The sequence below is a fragment of the Rosa chinensis genome, chromosome 1 (assembly GCF_002994745.2).
Source record: "Rosa chinensis cultivar Old Blush chromosome 1, RchiOBHm-V2, whole genome shotgun sequence".
Taxonomy (NCBI): Eukaryota; Viridiplantae; Streptophyta; class Magnoliopsida; order Rosales; family Rosaceae; genus Rosa; species Rosa chinensis.
The window spans coordinates 28,748,152-28,767,836 of record NC_037088.1 but is presented as its reverse complement, the minus strand read 5'-3'; the positions used below and the strand labels follow the sequence as shown (position 1 = coordinate 28,767,836).

At 37.3% G+C, this 19,685-nt stretch overlaps 1 protein-coding gene across 2 annotated transcripts; it reads left to right on the top strand.

Moving 5' to 3' along the window:
• Nucleotides 1-8,483: 8,483 nt before the first annotated feature.
• Nucleotides 8,484-12,871, top strand: LOC112190001. 2 transcript variants are annotated; one of them, XM_024329413.2, is made up of 5 exons: nucleotides 8,484-8,656; nucleotides 8,957-9,293; nucleotides 10,489-10,544; nucleotides 10,635-12,225; nucleotides 12,629-12,871. In XM_024329413.2, the coding sequence occupies exons 1-4, from the start codon at nucleotides 8,537-8,539 to the stop codon at nucleotides 12,207-12,209; spliced, it is 2,088 nt and encodes a 695-aa protein (XP_024185181.1). In that variant the 5' UTR covers nucleotides 8,484-8,536; the 3' UTR covers nucleotides 12,210-12,225; nucleotides 12,629-12,871. The 2 variants fall into 2 exon arrangements, with proteins under 2 accessions (XP_024185181.1, XP_040368884.1); XM_040512950.1 differs by lacking the exon at nucleotides 12,629-12,871 and adding an exon at nucleotides 12,419-12,441.
• Nucleotides 12,872-19,685: the final 6,814 nt, after the last annotated feature.

Sequence of the window (19,685 nt, the reverse complement as noted above, 5' to 3'; positions counted from 1 at the left end):
TTCTCAATGGTGCTTGTGGTTGTTGTTGTGGCTGTGGTTCGACTTGCTCTTGTTGCTGAACTATGTTATTAGGTTGTTGAGGCTCAATAAGTGGTTCTGGATGTTGCAAAATATCATTGTGGCCATCATCTTGTAGAGCTGCATCATGGTTGTTGATCACTGCTTCTGCTAGAGGTATGACGTTTTGCATATCTTGATCATCATTATGCTTTAGTGCCTCAGTGTTGATGCCTTCGTCATTGCAGTAAACTAGCCATTCAAATGTATTTTCTGTTTCCATATTTTCCAGTTCAAGCTCATTATTGTTCGCTCAAAAATTGTCTCGGCCACGTGTCACTCGGCCGAGGTCTTCTTAGCTTACACGTGTCCTTCTGGCTTGGTGACGTGTGCGCGAGCCTGCCAACTCGCGGCCGAGAGGCCTAGCGAGGTTTTGATCTAGGTCACAGAGTTTGCGCTGATCTGACTTCTAATCAATCGATTGTGGGCCGAGGAAGGATCGATCTCGGCCGCGGGGTTCTCTCTGCCTTGGATGCAAGGACTTTACACGATTCGGCTTTGCTAGCCGGAATGTTCGTGCTGTGCAACTCTGTGAGTGAATGTGAAAGTGCGAGTGATAATTGATAAATCTATAGGATCAAGATACTCACAAGTCACAGTAAAACAAAATCAAAATATAAGGTGTTACCCTGATGCCTTGATTCAATACGAGTTCGGACGAAGAAACGCATGAACTCTAAAAACTTGTTTATATGATTTTCTTGATATGATTTGTGAAAAAAGTAAGTGCAGGAAAAATAACGAGCAAGGAATTAAAGAACGACAAAATAAATATGCAAGAATGTAAAGGGCAGGAAAGACAAGAAAAATACCAGTAAGTAAAATAATTGACGATGGATAATTTAGATTGATAGAATGTAGAGATGCGATAGAGAATTTGAGAATGTTGAATTTGTATTGAGCTGTTGTGTTTTTGGTCGTGGACCTTTAACAAAGATGTCTACGGCCCCTTTTATAGTACAAAATAAATAAAACAAATACAGTCTCGACTTTAATTGTGAGACTGGATTGATTACAAATTGGATTCTATGAATGAAATTCCTTTGATGTTCATAACTGGCAATCAACCATCATGACTCATCAACGATTATTTTTGTAACAGACCATCATGGCTCTTCAATGCTTATTTTTGTAACGGCCACACTTAGTGCTGCAATGTCTCTGAAAGTAGAATTTGTCATTCAGTAGCTTTTATTTGCTCATAATGTCCTGCCATCAGTGTCTCTGGCCAATTGAAACGGCATTGGATAAGACTTTCTCAACCACAAGTAAATCAGAAATCGACTCATGTGAGCCGGATCTCGGCTGAGGTGAAGCAAGTCAGACCTCGGCTAAAGGGAGCCAGGCTGAAGTGAGCCGGGACTCAGCTGAGGTGAAGTAAGCCGGACCTTAGCTGGAGTGAGCCGAGTCTGGCCTCAGCTGGAGTGAAGTGAGCCGGACCTCGGCTGGAGTGAGCCAGGCTAAAGTGAGTCGGCCTCGGCTGAGGTGAAGTGAGCCGGACCTCAGCTGGATATTATATCACAGCTCACGATGACCTGGGCCTGCTTCATGTGGGCCCCGGCTTCACGTCACGTAGGTCTTGCCAAATTTAGGTTCAAAAAATTATCTCCTGCAGTTTCTGAATCATCTTTCTGAATCATCTAGCTCATCAATAAAAACTGCTCTATTGGTTTCCAGAATCGTTGTACCACTATTAGGACTGTAAAACCTATATCCCTTAGACTTATTTAGGTAACCAATGAAAAATACACTCGAGGTTCTTGAGTCTAGCTTCTGTTGTTGAGGATTGTATATTCTTGCTTCAGCTCTGCAACCCCACACATGGAAGTGATGCAAACTTGGTTTCTTGTTGAACCATAACTCAAAAGGTGTCTTGTTTTCCACTGATTTGCTTGGGGTCCTGTTGCAAATATAGTTGGTTGTTTTCAATGCATCTCCCCACAAATATCTAGGCAAACCGGATCTGCAAATCATGCTCCTCAGCATGTTTATCAAGGTTCTATTCATCCTTTCTGCAACTCCATTCTGCTGTGGGGTACTTGGTGTGGTGTATTGTGCTTTAATTCCACATTCTTCAAGATAAAGAGCAAAGGGACCTTTATTTTGTCCTGATTCTGTATATCTGCCATAAAACTCTCCACCTCTATCTGATCTAACAACCTTAATCACCTTATCTAGTTGCTTCTCCGCCTCTGCCTTAAAATTTTTAAAAGCTTCCAAAGCCTTTGATTTTTCAGAAATAAGAAAAACTTGACAATATCTCGAGAAATCATCAATAAAAGTAATAAAGTACTGATTTCCGCAGATAGTTTTATGAGGAAAAGGGCCACAAATGTCAGTATGTATAAGTTCTAATAGCTCTTGACTCCTAACTGAACCTTTCTTTCTAAGATTGGTAGTTTTCCCCTTAAGACACTCTATGCAGACACCAAAATCAGAAAAATCTAAAGGAGGCAAGATATTTTGTTTTACTAAAACTTTTAATCTTTCTTCTGAAATATGCCCCAACCGTTTATGCCAAAGAAAAACAAATTTTTCATTTAATCTAGGTCTCTTAAAACCAATTGTTTTCTCTGTTAAAAACACCTCAACTGAATTTGTGCAATTCATATGCCAATGACCATCAAATAAAGAAGCATCACCAATAAAATCAGAATTTTTAAAGAAATCCAAACTTTTATTATTGCCAACGAAAGTACAACCATGATTCTTGACTAAAAGAGAACCAGAAATTAAGTTTCTTTGCATAGAAGGAATACAAAGAACATTTTCTAAATCCAAAGTAAAACCAGTAGTAAAAATAAGTCTGACAACTCCTATGGCCTTCACAGCTACTCTGTTCCCATTCCCCGAGCTAATCCTAGCCTCATCTTTATTTGGAATCCTCTTTCTTAGAAAACCCTGCATAAATGTAATTATATGAATAGGGGATGCAGTATCAAACCACCAAGAACTACTAGACACACTGACAATTTTAGACTCTAAATAAAAATAGTTTTATCAAGGAAATCAGTTTTCTTACCTTTTTTACTCAACCAATCTTTAAAGCCTCTGCATGATCTTTCTTAACGTGTCCAGGCTTACGGCAGAAGAAACACTTAACAAAGCTTTATTTTTGGTTCTTGGGGTTGTTAGATCCGGCAGAAGAAGGTCCAGCTGCTGCCTTTGAGGTAGAGGGTGCTAAATAGGTAGGTTTATATGCCTTTTTCTTCAATTGTGGCTTATTAACCAAGTGAACAGCCACCCCTTTTCTTTTCTTAATTCTGTCTTCTTCTTGAACACATATAGAGATCAGCTCGTTCACAGTCCATTTTTCCTTCTGTGTGTTGTAGTTGCACTCTAACTGAGAGTATTGAGATGGTAATGAGTTTAGAATAAGGTGGACTAGGAAAGGATCATCTATGGTAACCCCTAAAGCCTTCAGTTTTGCAGCAATCTCAGTTCCTTTCAAAATGTATTCCCTGATGCTTCCTACCCCATCAAACTTCATTCCGGTAAGAGCACTCATGAGAGCACCAGTTTCAGCTTTGTCTGATATCTGATATTTTTCCTCAATATTTTTAAAGTACTCTCTGGCCAATTTCGCATCTGGTATGCCACCCTTAACTGCTTCAGACATAGATCTCTTCATAATGACCAGGGCCATCCTATTGTGTTTATGCCACTGTGCATATTTATCCGTAGCTTCTCTAGTGCTAGTGGGTGTCAACTCTGCTGGGGGATCTTCATTCAACACATGCTCATAGTCACTACCCTAGACATAATTCTAGGTCTTGTTTCCACTTCTTGAAGTTTGAACCATTAAGGGTTTCCATTTGGTTGCAATTAAAAAGCATATTCAAAGCTGAAATTTATTTAGAAGTTTATTAGTAAGCAACAATTTTATAACTGAAGAGGCAAAGATGCACTCCTAATATGAATGTGTCATGCTTTACTTAGAGTGGCAGAAAGACAATATAGACACTTTTATAACTTAATCATATACCCAAAGCTCAGGAAACCCAACTGTTGGTATCTAGAACATGTCATCACCTAGAGTGGCAAGAAGACAGTTCAGGTTACCATATTAAGGTGAGCCTTGAACCCTATGCTGATATTAATCTCAGAAACCATAATCTTTTAAACCTCCTGTATGGAGCAAGGATTCAAGCTCCTGAAATTAACATCACAATGTGTTGATCCAATATTAAGGTCCAATAAAAGTACTTTACATGGGACTGCTATGGACAGTACTATATGTAAAGTTCTTAAATTGGAACTGGACCAAGACGTTTTACGTGTTTTGATTAAGCTTTATGCAATATATTTTACTGTGATTTGGAATAAATGGGAGATGAATAAACACAGTAATACAATATCATTCACAAGAAAACACAAAACCCATCCAGAACACAATACAAACAATACTTTGTAAACAATCGCATATATAGACCTCAACAAGGCTATCTGAATCATTAAATTTTGCAAGAAATTAAAAACGGAGCATGCAAGGGCCACACACCTGGGTTCGAGCATTCCATGAAGATTTTACCAATTCTCACTATCCAAGAGCAAAATAGAAGATGCAGAGATTCCTTGATTAAGGATTTAACAAGTTGTAGAGAAAAATTTAGGCGGAATTCTCTTGTTGAAGGCTTAATCAACAAACCCTTGCATCTGGAGCAACCCAGAATTGGGGCTAAACTGTTGTAGAGCAACGGCAAAAGTTTTTCTCCACTTGCTATTTGAATGCAAGCCATCGGGTCAAAACAGATTTAAGTCATATAACTGAATGCTCTCCCCCTTTGGTGTTTGGTTAAAAACTTGAAACATAATCCCTTTTTTTTTTTTGAATAAACTTTTCTGCAAATAAGGTTTTGATAAAATCATGTCGGTATATGTGTATATGCATGCTTGTACTCTACTTAAGAACACAAACGTACCTGCAGCTGCAGCCATGGTGGAAGATGACAAAGTTGGTCTTCCTGATTTGATGCACTTGGTTAATTCTCCTCTGAGCTATCCTTGTGAGAGTTCTCTAATGGGAAGAGCAATTTATTCTCAGATGCAGGTAATGATAGCTAGAGCAGGGACCAAGTGGTTCTTTATATAGGCCAACAAGTCTAGGTACCTTCCCATAAAGGTTTCCTATATCGATTAGCAAGAGGAACAACATTCCTGATTCATGTACAAAACCTAATGCAGTGAGGTATGATCAATTATGTATGTTCCCCCAATAAACTGAGAATCCTAATTGAAATATCAATGATGAGTCCGATTGCTTGTTCTACATCAAGAGTAGCAAGTTGCTTGTTCTTTAAGTTGACATTAATAAGTCCAAATAATCTTACACCATGTGGATAAGTTAAGTCTTACCTTCCACTAAATGAAAGAAAAATAATAATAATAATAATATTAATAATAAATAAATAAATAAAGATGAGTAGATGGTGCTATCCTCCCTAATCCTTTTCATCTTATGAAAGGATAGTTATGTGATTATGTCCCGCTATCTTTGTACTCGTTACTTGTTTACCTGCCAAGTTGGGCATCAGTTTTATGACTTTATCTAAATTGAGATTCCCTACTTCCTAAGCCAGGGTGAGAAGTTGAGAACTGTTTAAGGTGGGTAGGTGCTACATGATCGACAACCATGTGGCTTAAGTTGGTTAGGTGTCAAACTGGCATTCCCGAACGAGAGATATATTCATGGCGACATGGCATCAAACACAAGGGGATTATGGTCACATGACCAACATGTGTTCTTTTGAAGATTATGATTACCAAATGACCCAGCAAAAACAAATATACATATATACTGGTATGCATACATATGCTGTTTCTAAATATCAAAAGTTAATTCACCGAAAACGAAAAAAAAAGAAATTATGGTCAAAATAAACGACTTACTACTATAAGTAGCTAGGTGACAAAAATGAGATGGTGGAGGCCCAACATTTTTGTTAAATTTTAGGGAGAATATCACAAATAGTCATTCAACTTTAACCTGTTCGACACTATGGTCACTGACTTCTCAAATATATCACTTTAGTCACTCAAGTTTAGCTCCGTCATTCACTTTAGTCACTGCCGTTAAATTTTTTGTTACCCACTGTTAATATTAAGGGTAATTTGATCTGATCACCCAAAAAAAACGGTTTATTTGCTTCTTCCTTTATTTTTAATTTTTTTATTTTTTTGTTGAACAAATGTTCAGATCTCTTTCTATTTTAGAGTTTCAGAATGCATTACAATACATCAAGAATGCTCAAGTTTGAAGCTCTGCCTTATAATACCATTTCTCATATTCTAATCCATGTTTGGATATTCGGATTTCCTAATGTTGGGATATCTCCCTCTGATCTTCTTCTTCTCCATTACTAGACTAGCAGAATGGGATACAAGCTTCTGAAAGATGCATCATTCATCAAGAAATTCAAATCGTGGTATGATACCAAATTTAAGATAATTTTTTTAATATAAAAATTGTAATTGGTCTAAGTTAACTCTTGACCTTTATTTGGATGTTTCATTAGTAGAAGGTTTATATTTTTATGCTGGACATGAGATAGTATATAAATTTCTCTCCTTCTGATAGCATTGGTATTGTCACCCTATTAACTACTCACCCTACAAGTTTTTGATTATTAAAATAGTAAAATACACTAATATAAAGTTATAATAAAGAATAAAATGTTATTATAAAAATATAATTTATTTTTCGTATAACACCCTATTGGCCTTAAAAAACACAAGTACTTAAACTTGATTATTAATCTTTTCATATTAATGGTTAAAGTCCTCTTTTGAATTGGACTCTAATGGAATAGCGGAGGCCCAACCCAAGACATGAGGAGGCTCACTATGGTATTATTTAGGCCCAGTTTGGCATTGCTTTTGGAAACTGCTTTTGGTTCAAAAGTGCTTCTGGTGCTCACTGCTCAATGAGGCTGTTTGATAAACTCCAAAATTTTAGCTTCTGGGCAGAAGTGCTGATCCCCACAGCAGGAAATCGAAAGCTACTAAAATTAAAATGGCTTTGAGAAACCGAGCTGAAAAACACGGAGTTATTAATGAAGTTGACTGAATAGCCTTATTTGTCCTCGTCCTTTTTTTAAATATACATTGAACATTGATTACCCAATTTTTTCTCCTCTTCGACAACTTGAACAGAGACGACCCAAAATTCTTGGCTCTTCACTAATCTTCACGAACATTGGAAATTAACCAACGATAAATATCAATAGCGATACATTAAGGTCGAAACCAGACCAAGCAAACCAAGCCGCCACCCTGCATAGTGGCCTCGGCAGTGGCCGAATTCTACCCAAAATGTTAATCATCATAAACTCAACTATAGTCGAAATCAAGTATATCAATAGGTAGAGCGTGAAGAGGAGATCCACTTTCGTACCTCATGCATTGCCGATGATCGCTGGAGTTGTCGGAAAACGCTGGAGCTTCTTGGTTTCGAATTGCCTTCATCGGAGCTCGTTGGTGAAAACCCAAGCCACAGGGTTGGTCGCAACGACGATGCGGTCTGAACAACGGTATTCCAACGCTTGGAGATGGCCGGAATTGGAAGTGAGGATCGGGTCCTATCGGGGATACTCGAGACCGGTCTCAAGTTCAAAAATTTTCTGGAGGTTTATGGATCGTTGATCTGATCTCGGCCATTATACACTTGAAAGTGACGGACCAGATTAAATGGTGATTGAAATCTACGGCCCAAATCGCACCGCCAATTTTCTTTGTTTAAAATGAATTTCCTTATTTCCAAACTTTCGAAATATGAAATAAATAGCTCTGAGGTCCGAAAATTTCACGAAAAGTACCACGGACTCATCATAATGTGTACTTTATTATCGATTTACCAAATTGAAGATTTCATTTACTTAAAATTTTTGAAATTACTCCCGAGCACTCTTAATAATTATCGAAGCACAAATTTATGTCTCGAATAATTATATCTTAAATCCTTAAATTTTCATGGGCTCAACCACAAAAGCTAAAATTTCCCCGATATTACAAGAAACCTAAAATTGCTTATACAATTTCTATAATTAATATACATATTGAAATAAAAGTGATGTATTGATAATTTGAACTAGTGTTTAATTTGGTACAGATACATAATCATAAAACAAATTATGTATTTTAGTAGCATATTTAGCATTTATGGCCATTTTGATAATTACACCCAGCTACAACATTTTTTACTTGCAACTTACCAAACACCTAAAAATTGTTTTTCGTTCTCACAGCACTTTTGAAAACAGTTACCAAACACTCAACTGCTTCTTCTCACATCAATTTCAAAAGTGCTTCATCTTACAGCAAAAGTAAAAATGTTTATTCTCACAGCAAAGCAATCCCAAATTGGACCTTAATGTGAAATGGCTTGCTGCTACGGTCGGCGCACAATAGACTTTTCCTAAAAGAAAAAAAAAAAAAAAAAAACGGAAAACCCTAATCGGAGATCTTCCAATCGCCTTGAGCTATGCAGCAACCTCAGGAGTCGACGCCGGCAGCGGATGAGATTCGCTCCTTACGGGTCGACGGCTTGATTCCGAGGATGGGTGAGATGTATCTCTACAACTGCTTCAGTGACTGCGCAGAGGTATCTCTGTTCGTTTAGGGATTGAATTCGTCTATTTTGCTTTTCAGTTTAGGATACGGGCAAAAATTTCTGAAATTCATCCTTGGAGTTTATTATGCACTTGAATTTAAAAGGGATAATTTGACTATTGCAACTACTTTTTTGTTTTCTTTGATAACCCGAAAGTTAGATTAATTTCTTCGCTTGGTACAAGAGTTGATGTTATTTTAGTTGCTTCAAGAGTTAAGAGTTGCCAAAGTTTGTTTATATGTCTCCCATTATTCTGTTGTATTCATGCTTGTTCTTTCCGGGTGATGGTAGGTTTTGGCTGCAACAGTTTTGCGGAAAGTGCAAACCGGATGGCAGGAAAATCATGGTTTTGTCGAGTTTGCTTCTCACAGTGTGGCTGAGTTTGTCTTGAGCTCCTACAATGGTGAGCTCATGCCCAACCACAATAATCGGAGATTTTACCTGAGCTGGGACACTGATGGTTACGGTACAAGGTGGCGCTGGGATCCTGTTTACCAGCAATGGTCTTTCTTTGGTTATGCTGAGCACGGTGGTATGTTGGATGCCAAGACAGTGATCGAGTTGTACAAGGACTGCATACCTGTTGTTACTGAAAAGCCATCTGGTAGTGCTCAGCAATATTCGCAAGGTATCTATTCTGAACTTCTAGTTAATACTTCATAATCATCTTTAGTAACACCTAAACTATACAACTTATCTCAAGGTATATATTCTAGTCAATACTATGTGATAATTTATTAATCTTGGAGAACCAAGTTCCCTTCTTAATTTTTTTTAAATTATTTATGTTGTACCCTATCATGCCCCTTCCTTTGCATCCTTTGCACTATAGTTTACGTTACGATGAAGTAGCCAGGAATTTTGAACTTGGTAACATATTTTCAAAATACTCTGCGCAACTTCTATTGGATGTTGTGTAATTATTTAATTTGCTGCATTTAACTTGAAATTGTTTTATCGTAAACAGGTGCATTTTTTATGGCCTCTCTTTTCTGTAGATTTTCTAATGCTATTATGTTGACCTACTTTATTAATGTTTCTTGTATGTTTGATTTCAAATTATTAACGTATCAGACATACATTCCTGGACCAAAAATAGAATTAATCCCTCAATGTTTTTTCAATTATAGTTCCTTTTTTCGAATGGGAGTAGAAAAGTTGTGAAGGTCAGATTAGGTTTGGAAGCCATATGTCGCAGCTTAATGGTTATAAGATGCCTGTTTAGCCCAAGTTAATCTTGTTACTGCGTTTGGCTGTCTATATAATGTTGGAGTCTTGGAAAGCTCCAATTCTATGCTTTTCTAGGATTGTTCCTCTCCAACGTACAGTTGAAAAATCTAGAGCTATGGCAAAGTGACCCCTTCATAGCTGTGTTTCTTTTCTGGTTGCCAACATGAAAGTTGCTCAATTAGGGGAAATATAAGTAAAGCATATATGAAACCTTGAATATGTGTGTATGTGTCATGTTGTCTACACACACACAGACAGTCAGACATGCATAAATAGCAGTTAATTGTGTTGCATGCAAAAATTTAGGAGAGATGTGTTGATATGACTATTTGCTTGCCATTTAGAAAGCTACTCGGTTGGGGGTATATATATATATATATATATATACACACACACACGCACATTTAGTGTTGCATGCAAAAGTGTAGGTGATTTGTGTTGATATGACAATTCGATTGTTTGAGAACCATGATGTAGAGTGATCCTATTTTTTAAATTATGCGGAGAGTTTTAGTGTGTGCATGTGTGTTTGTGAATATGTGCATAAATCTTAAAACTGCACAGACCGGTGCTTATGTGTTCGTCATGTGCAGCTGCCTACCCAAATACTCTTGGAGATTCAGGCGAGGCTATTCCAAATAACACAGAAGTGGGTTGTTTCTTCTAACGACAGCCTTATCTTTTTTGACCCTGCTATTATTCATGTTAACATTTCTTTTTATTGTCTTGATTGCTACAGAACCAGCTAGTACAGAATGCTGGCTCTATGGATAGTTACAAGCGTTTGAAGCGTGCAGATGTGGATCTATGGAATGGTGGTAATGGTGCTGGTTTTATGTTTATGCAGAACAACTTGATGCGTCCACATGACCTTAACCTGTATCATGGAGGACAGGCTGGATCTGGTAATTTACATCAGCATGGTCTATACCCGCAGCCTTGTGCTTATCAGCTGCCTTATCAGCAACATCAGACACAGTGGACTGTTGGCAGTGATGTGCGTCCACTTGGGCAGCTCACCCAAGTTCCTAACCTGCAGGCGGGATATGTAAATTACCAGCAGCATGGTCTCTACCCACAGGAGAAGACGCTGTATTTATGTTTCGATGAGCACAATTCCCTGATCAATTGTTGTTATGTTCTCCGCACCATAAATTTGTCCGAGTTACTTGCATGCTCCTGTGAGTTTAGCAGCGATACTGAAGAAATAACCAAGTGCAGCTATTGCACCTCCAAAGTCAAACCGGAATCTCGGTTGCGCCAGCGGGCTTGGCTCTTCGCCAGCGAGGAAAATCCTTTCAGCTGCGGTAGGGTGGAGGTGATAATTCCTGCGCGTATGGGTTGCTGTGCCTCCGGCTCCCAAATCTTCTTCTCTGGTGGCATAGCTCCACTACCACTTCGGGAAAGACGATTTATGAAAAGACTATTTCTGCCAAGTGGAGATGTCTATAGTTTTGAACCCAAGTCTATGTTTTGGAAAAAGCATGATTGGAGTTTCCTGAAGGGGAAACCAGACCCCTTGCTTTTTGAGGTGAACGGAAATCTCTATTGTCTCACAGGTAGGCCCCTAGGTTTTTCTCTTGATCGTCCCACTTTCGAGGTATACTATAGCAGTTCTGGTGAATGTGAGGCTTTGCCGGATCCTCCATTTTACCTACCGGAACTAGATCAGAACGAAAACAACAGCGGCCGTTTGCCTGGTAGTGAATTGTCTTATGCTATTGTTGGTACCAAGATCTTGATCTCGAGCAGGCACAACAATGAATCAATCCCTAACTTTCCCATTATGTGTTTTGATGTGAATGAGAAGGAAAAGAAATGGAGAGAGATGACTTCCTTGTTCGATGGTAAGCCCTTTCCCTTCATCAGCAGGGCGGCTTTGGTCTTGGACTTGAACGATGGTACACATGATAAGGTCATGTTTTCCGTTCGTGAATATCACAAGATGTATGTCTCCCGATTAGTTGTGAATGATGATGGTAGTATATACAACTCTCAGGATTCTCCTCTGTTGTTTTTTAGCTGGTTCTATACCTTCTTTGGTGACCTTTGTCCTTTACATTCAAAGTCATACAGCTTTGTCGATCTAGGAAATCAAAAAGTTGGCTTTGTTGTGTGCGGGAACATGGGTACAATGGCAAGAGGTGATACACCTTCTCTCCGGATGGTGCGTGTTCTTGTGTTAGTAATTGAATATGAAGTGACAAAATCAAGATATGTACGGGGAAAGCTCCTGGCCACTCGCACCTTTGAATACAAATGCCATTCCGCCGGCCTCCGATCCGTCGACTTGATTGGTAGCTTTGTGTTCTAACTCACTCCAACCATTGGTAATTCCTCCTCTCTCTTAAGTATTAATGTTAGAGTGAGTGCTACATCAAACCAAGTATTACACTTGTTAATAGCAGACATGGTTGGCCTTATAGCTCTACTGCGCTGTCTGTTATGAGTTTGGAAAGAAATATGGAAAGATCATTGGGTTTATTGCTTTTGTTGCATTTGGTTTGTACGTTGTTTCACTAGGGTTGAAGTTTGATCGATGGCCCCACCCCATTTTAATCAAGGTAAATAAGCTAGATTTACATTTTGAGCAGTCTGCATTCAAGGTGCTAGTAACTAGGGTTCACAGAAGCTTGTTTATGCACTCAATCTATGGCTTTGAAAAGTTCTAATTCAGGTGACGATTTACTATGGCAGTATCATTGATATGCCATTGTTTTGATCCATTTGCAGGTCTTGTGGTGCGGCAGAGGAGAATCACAGGTTCCTACTCATGTTTCCTTGTGAAATGGAAATGAATTCTTGTGGGCTGATACTGGGCCTGTAATTTTTCCTTTTGTAAGACCATTTATCAATGCAGTGTATGTCTGTTCCTTCTAACTTAATCTTCATCTGTGAGGATTTGGTTTTTAAATCTGACTGTCCAAACAACCTTGTTTGTAACAGCAAATTTGGATAAATGACCATTCAAGTTGATTTTTTTTCCCCACATTTTAGAAATTGTTAAAAAATATCCTTTTTGTATGTTTGAAAGGTTCAAATACGCACGAGAAGATTGAATTCTGCTATCCAGTCATTCTCTATGGAAATGGCTGATTTTGAGCGGGTATTTTCTTGTCAACTTAGAAGGTCTCAAGCAGATGAGGCATGCATTACATATTGGAACATATGGTAAAGAATATTAACCCAACACTCTTGAATCCACATGCAACTAGTTCACGCTAATTGTACTTCCTATTAGCTAGTTAATAACTCCACCATGGGCACATGCATCAGATTGTTGTCAGTAGTGTCGGCACTGGTGTCACATCCATCATTTTTCCGTGACATTGAAACCAAGTTAATTAGTTAATTACCAACTGACTCCCGAGAGTAGAACAACATATGAATTGTGTTCTTTTTAACTAACCAGCTAAACCTTACACAATTTCAGTAAAGGAAAAACTTTCCATATAAAGTTTGCAACTAATCCTACGGAGAAGCTAGATTCATACATTTATAATCATAATGACTCAGGACCGAGCAGAGGATTTTTCAGAAATTTCACAACGTATGTACATGTACTTCTCAAGGTACCACGGATAAATCCTAAATTTTTTCATTACTTATAGCAATGCTGTAATGATAACACGGTCGAATCAACGTTATAACATGTATTGTGTTGAAATTTTGAAACTTTAAATGAAATCCAAGCTTGTTTCCACTGGAAGATGTTACCCGGCCTAGTTCCTCCGATAGCTAAATCCTCCTTCTCCATGTTCTGATATATTACAATATATCGGACATGAAAGGTGAGAAATTAAAACAAATTATAGACTAACATTAAATAATTTGAACATAGTTGGGATCTCTAAATCTACTCAATTGAGAGTGTTATGTATTCATAAATGACATACATAACACTAGTTATGTATTCATAAATGACATACATAACACTAGTTATGTATTCACAATATACATCTATAAAATGACTCCTAAGGACAATAGTTATACCAAAGAAATATTATACTGATTTTCTCTAGACTTTCCAATTTAATAAGGGTTATTATCACAAATGGTACATGAACTTTAATTTTGATCACAACCAGTACCTGAACTTTTCGACTTCATTTCAAGTGGTACCTATCACTAACTTCCGTTAATGTTCCGTTAAAAACTAACATGTGCAAAACACATGACCTGTATTCAAGAGTAGTTTGACTAAAATACCCATTAAAATAATTTTTTTTAATAGATATTTTGATCAATTAATATGTCTATAAAAATATAAGTTCAATTAAAAATGTATCTCTACCCTCTTATGAAAATAAAATTTAAAAACAATATCTCAACAAAAATTAATTGTTTTATAGATACAGACAAAACATTTCAAATAAAACTATAAAACATTTTTTTTTGACAAACTATAAAATATTTAAAACCAAAAGCTTATCAAAACTTTCGTAATTTTTTTTCCTGTCATTCATATATATTTTTAATTGAAGTTGAAAGTTTTTCCTTTTGATAGTCTCATTTTTTATGGCCATATTGCCGCAATGTAAGTGAAAACAAGTGATATTACAAAAAATTTTACAAATCTATCCTTGAAAAATGAGTCACATGTTTGGCACATGTCATTTTTTAACGGAACATTAACGGAAGTTAGTGATATGTACCATTTGAAATAAAATCGAAAAGTTCAGGTACTGGTTGTGATCAAAATTGAAGTTCAGGTACCATCGATAAGATAGATGATAAGTTCAGGTACCATTTATGATAATTACCCATTTAATAATATTAGATTTCATTCTTTATTATTTTCTTTATCTATATTCATTTTCCAATTTTACTATATACTCATTAAAGTATCCATATATTTAATAAGAACTAAAATTATGATTAAGATCATGTGACATAAAAATGTAGGATATACATGTTGAACGCATATGGATGAGGGAAAACAAAATAACAAAATAAATAAGTTTTGATGTTTCGTAAAAAAGTGAGATGTCCTCTTTTTCTCTCCTCCGAGTTATTCTAGGGTTTCTTGCTGTGGTGACTCATGACGGCTCTGCAATTTCGACCAGCATGGGCGGACATCCCTTCCCTTCTGGTTGCATTGATGATGGCGGCGTAGGAGCAATCCCTCACCTTCTCGTCTCGACTCTCGCAAGGGAGATCTCTCGACGGCTATCAACTTTAGTTGATGGTGGTCTTGTACCTTGGCATCGGAAGGGCGAGGGTGCTCTCCCTTCTACTCCTCTTCTCGGCGGCAACTGGTATGGCAGTGCTGATGGTGATACCTTTTCATTATGTCCTTCTGCAGTAAAGCCTTCAGGTTGCATCATATATATGTTTTCATCTAAATTTCCATTTAGAAAAGTTGTCTTGACATCCATCTGATGAAGCTCAAGATCGAAGTGTGCCACTAAAGCCATCAAAATTCTGAAAGCATCTTTTGTAGACACAGGTGAGAAAGTTTCTGTATAATCAATACCCTCCTTTTGAGTGAAACCTTTGGCAACCAATCTTGCCTTGTACCTTTCTATATTTCCCTTGGAATCTTTCTTAATTTTGAACACCCATTTACACCCTACTGGCTTGTACCTTTCTGGTTTGTAGACTAAATCCCACACATTGTTAATTTCCATTGATTTTAACTCTGATTGCATAGCCTCAACCCATTTGTCTGCATGTGAAGACTCAATTGCTTGAGAGTAAGACATTGGATCTTCTTATTCTCCTAAATCGAAGTATGCTTCTGTTAAGAATGAGGTTTCATAATAGTCTGGTATTGCTTATCTTCTTTCCCTTTGTGATCTTCTCAATGGTGCTTGTGGTTGTTGTTGTGGCTACGGTTCGACTTGCTTTTGTTGCTGAACTATGTTATTAGGTTGCTGAGGCTCAATAAGTGGTTCTGGATGTTGCAAAATATCATTGTGGCCATCATCTTGTAGAGCTGCGTCATGGTTGTTGATCATTGCTTCTGCTAGAGGTATGATGTTTTGCATATCTTGATCACCATTATGATTTAGTGCCTCAGTGTTGATGCCTTCGTCATTGCAGTAAACTAGACATTCAAATGTATTTTCTGTTTCCATATTTTCTGGTTCAAGCTCATTATCTCTTGCAATTTTTGAATCATCTAGCTCATCAATAAAAACTGCTCTATTGGTTTCCAGAATCCTTGTACCACTATTAGGACTGTAAAACCTATATCCCATAGACTTATTTAGGTAACCAATGAAAAATACACTCGAGGTTCTTGAGTCTAGCTTCTGTTGTTGAGGATTGTATATTCTTGCTTCAGCTCTGCAGCCCTACACATGGAAGTGATGCAAACTTGGTTTCTTGTTAAACCATAACTCAAAAGGTGTCTTGTTTTCCACTAATTTGCTTAGGATCCTGTTGCAAATATAGTTGGCTATTTTCAATGCTTCTCTCCACAAATATCTAGGCAAACTGAATTTGCAAATCATGCTCCTCAGCATGTTTATCAAGGTTCTATTCCTCCTTTCTGCAACTCCATTCTACTGTGGGGTACCTGGTGTGGTGTATTGTGCTTTAATTCCACATTCTTCAAGATAAAGAGCAAAGGGACCTTTATTTTTTGTCCTGATTCTGTATATCTACCATAAAACTCTCCACCTCTATCTGATCTAACAACCTTAATCACCTTATCTAGTTGCTTCTCCTATCTGATCTAACAACCTTAATCACCTTATCTAGTTGCTTCTCCGCCTCTGCCTTAAAAATTTTAAAAGCTTCCAAAGCCTTTGATTTTTCAGAAATAAGAAAAACTTGACAATATCTCAAGAAATCATTAATAAAAGTAATAAAGTACTGATTTCCGCAGATTTTTATGAGGAAAAGGGCCACAAATGTCAGTATGTATAAGTTCTAATAGCTCTTGACTCCTAACTGAACCTTTCTTTCTAAGATTGGTAGTTTTCCCCTTAAAACACTCTATGCAGACACCAAAATCAGAAAAATCTAAAGGTAGCAAGATATTTGTTTTACTAAAACTTTTCATATTTCTTCTGAAATATGCCCTAGCCGTTTAGGCCAAAGAAAAGCAGATTTTTCATTTAATCTAGGTCTCTTAAAACCAATTGTTTTCTCTGTTAAAAACACCTCAACTAAATTTCTGCAATTCATAAGCCAATAACCATCAAATAAAGAAGCATCACCAAAAAAATCATAATTTTTAAAGAAATCCAAACTTTTATTATTGCCAACGAAAGTACAACCATGATTCTTGACTAAAAGAGAACCAGAAATTAAGTTTCTTTGCATAGAAGGAATACAAAGAACATTTTCTAAATCCAAAGTAAAACCAATAGTAAAAATAAGTCTGACAACTCCTATGGCCTTCATAGCTACTCTGTTCCCATTCCCCGAGCTAATCCTAGCCTCATCTTTATTTGGAATCCTCTTTCTTAGAAAACCCTGCATAGATGTAATTATATGAATAGGGGATGCAGTATCAAACCACCAAGAACTATTAGACACAATGACAATTTTAGATTCTAAATGAAAAACAGTTTTATCAAGGAAATCAGTTTTCTTACCTTTTTTACTCAACCAATCTTTAAAGCCTCTGCATTCTTTCTTAACGTGTCCAGGCTTACGGCAGAAGAAACACTTAACAAAGCTTGATTTTTGGTTCTTAGGGTTGTTAGATGAGGCAGAAGAAGGTTCAGCTGCTGCCTTTGAGGTAGAGGGTGCTGAATAGGTAGGTTTATATGCCTTTTTCTTAAATTGTGGTTTATTAACCAAGTGAACAGCCACTCCTTTTCTTTTCTTAATTATGTCTTCTTCTTGAACACATATAGAGATTAGCTCATTCAAAGTCCATTTTTCCTTCTGTGTGTTGTAGTTGGACTCTAACTGAGAGTATTGAGATGGTAATGGTTTAGAATAAGGTGGACTAGGAAAGGATCATCTATGGTAACCCCTAAAGCCTTCAGTTTTGCAGGAATCTCAGTTCCTTTCAAAATGTATTCCCTGATGCTTCCTACCCCATCAAACTTCATTCCGGTAAGAGCACTCATGAGAACACCAGTTTCAGCTTTGTCTGATATCTGATATTTTTCCTCAATATTTTTAAAGTACTCTCTGGCCAATTTCGCATCTGGTATGCCACCCTTAACTACTTCAGACATAGATCTCTTCATAATGACCAGGGCCATCCTATTGTGTTTATGCCACTGTGCATATTTATCCTTAGCTTCTCTAGTGCTAGTGGGTGTCAACTCTGCTGGGGGATCTTCATTCAACACATGCTCATAGTCACTATATCAAAGATGCAGTGCCTAATCTGAATGTGTCATGCTTTACTTAGAGTGGCAGAAAGACAATATAGACACTTTTATAACTTAATCATATACCCAAAGCTCAGGAAACCCAACTGTTGGTATCTAGAACATGTCATCACCTAGAGTGGCAAGAAGACAGTTCAGGTTACCATATTAAGGTGAGCCTTGAACCCTATCATATGCTGATATTAATCTCAGAAACCATAATCTTTTAAATCTCCTGTATGGAGCAAGGATTCAAGCTCCTAAAATGAACATCACAATGTGTTGATCCAATATTAAGGTCCAATAAAAGTACTTTACATGGGACTACTATGGACAGTACTGTATGTAAAGTTCTTAAATTGGAACTGGACCAAGACGTTTTACGTGTTTTGATTAAGCTTTATGCAATATATTTTACTGTGATTTAGAATAAATGGGAGATGAATAAACACATGCAGTAATACAATATCATTCACAAGAAAACACAAAACCCATCCAGAACACAATACAAACAATACTTTGTAAACAATCGCATATATAGGCCTCAACAAGGCTATCTGAATCATTAAATTTTGCAAGAAATTAAAAACGGAGCATGCAAGGGCCACACACCTGGGTTCGAGCATTCCATGAAGATTTTACCAATTTTCACTATCCAAGAGCAAAATAGGAGATGCAGAGGTTCCTTGATTAAGGATTTAACAAGCTGTAGAGAAAAATTTAGGCGGAATTCTCTTGTTGAAGGCTTAATCAACAAACCCTTGCATCTGGAGCAACCCAGAATTGGGGCTAAACCGTTGTAGAGCAACGGCAAAAGTTTTTCTCCGCTTGCTATTTGAATGCAGGCCGTCGGGTCAAAATTTTGGGCATGTGTTTTATTAAGTGGCCCAAAACAGATATAAAACTGAATGCTCTCCCCCTTTTTGGTGTTTGGTTAAAAACTTGAAACATAATCCTTTTTTTTTTTTCAATAAAGTTTTTTGCTAATAAGGTTTTGATAAAATCATGTCGGTATATGTGTATATGCATGCTTGTACTCTACTTAAGAACACAAACGTACCTGGAGCTGCAGCCATGGTGGAAGATGACAAAGTTGGTCTTCCTGATTTGATGCACTTGGTTAATTCTCCTCTGAGCTATCCTTGTGAGAGTTCTCTAATGGGCAGAGCAATGTATTCTCATATGCAGGTAATGATAGCTAGAGCAGGGACCAAGTGGTTCCTTATATAGGCCAACAAGTCGAGGTACCTTCCCATAAAGGTTTCCTGTACCGATTAGCAATAGGAACAACATTCCTGATTCATGTACATAACAAATGCAGTGAGGTATGATCAATTATGTATGTTCCCCCAATAAACTGGGAATCCTAATTGAAATATCAATGACAAGTCCGATTGCTTGTTCTGCATCAAGAGTATCAAGTTGCTTGTTCTTTAATTTGACATTGACAAGTCCAAATAATCTTACACCATGTGGATAAGTTAAGCCTTACCTTCCACTAAATGGAA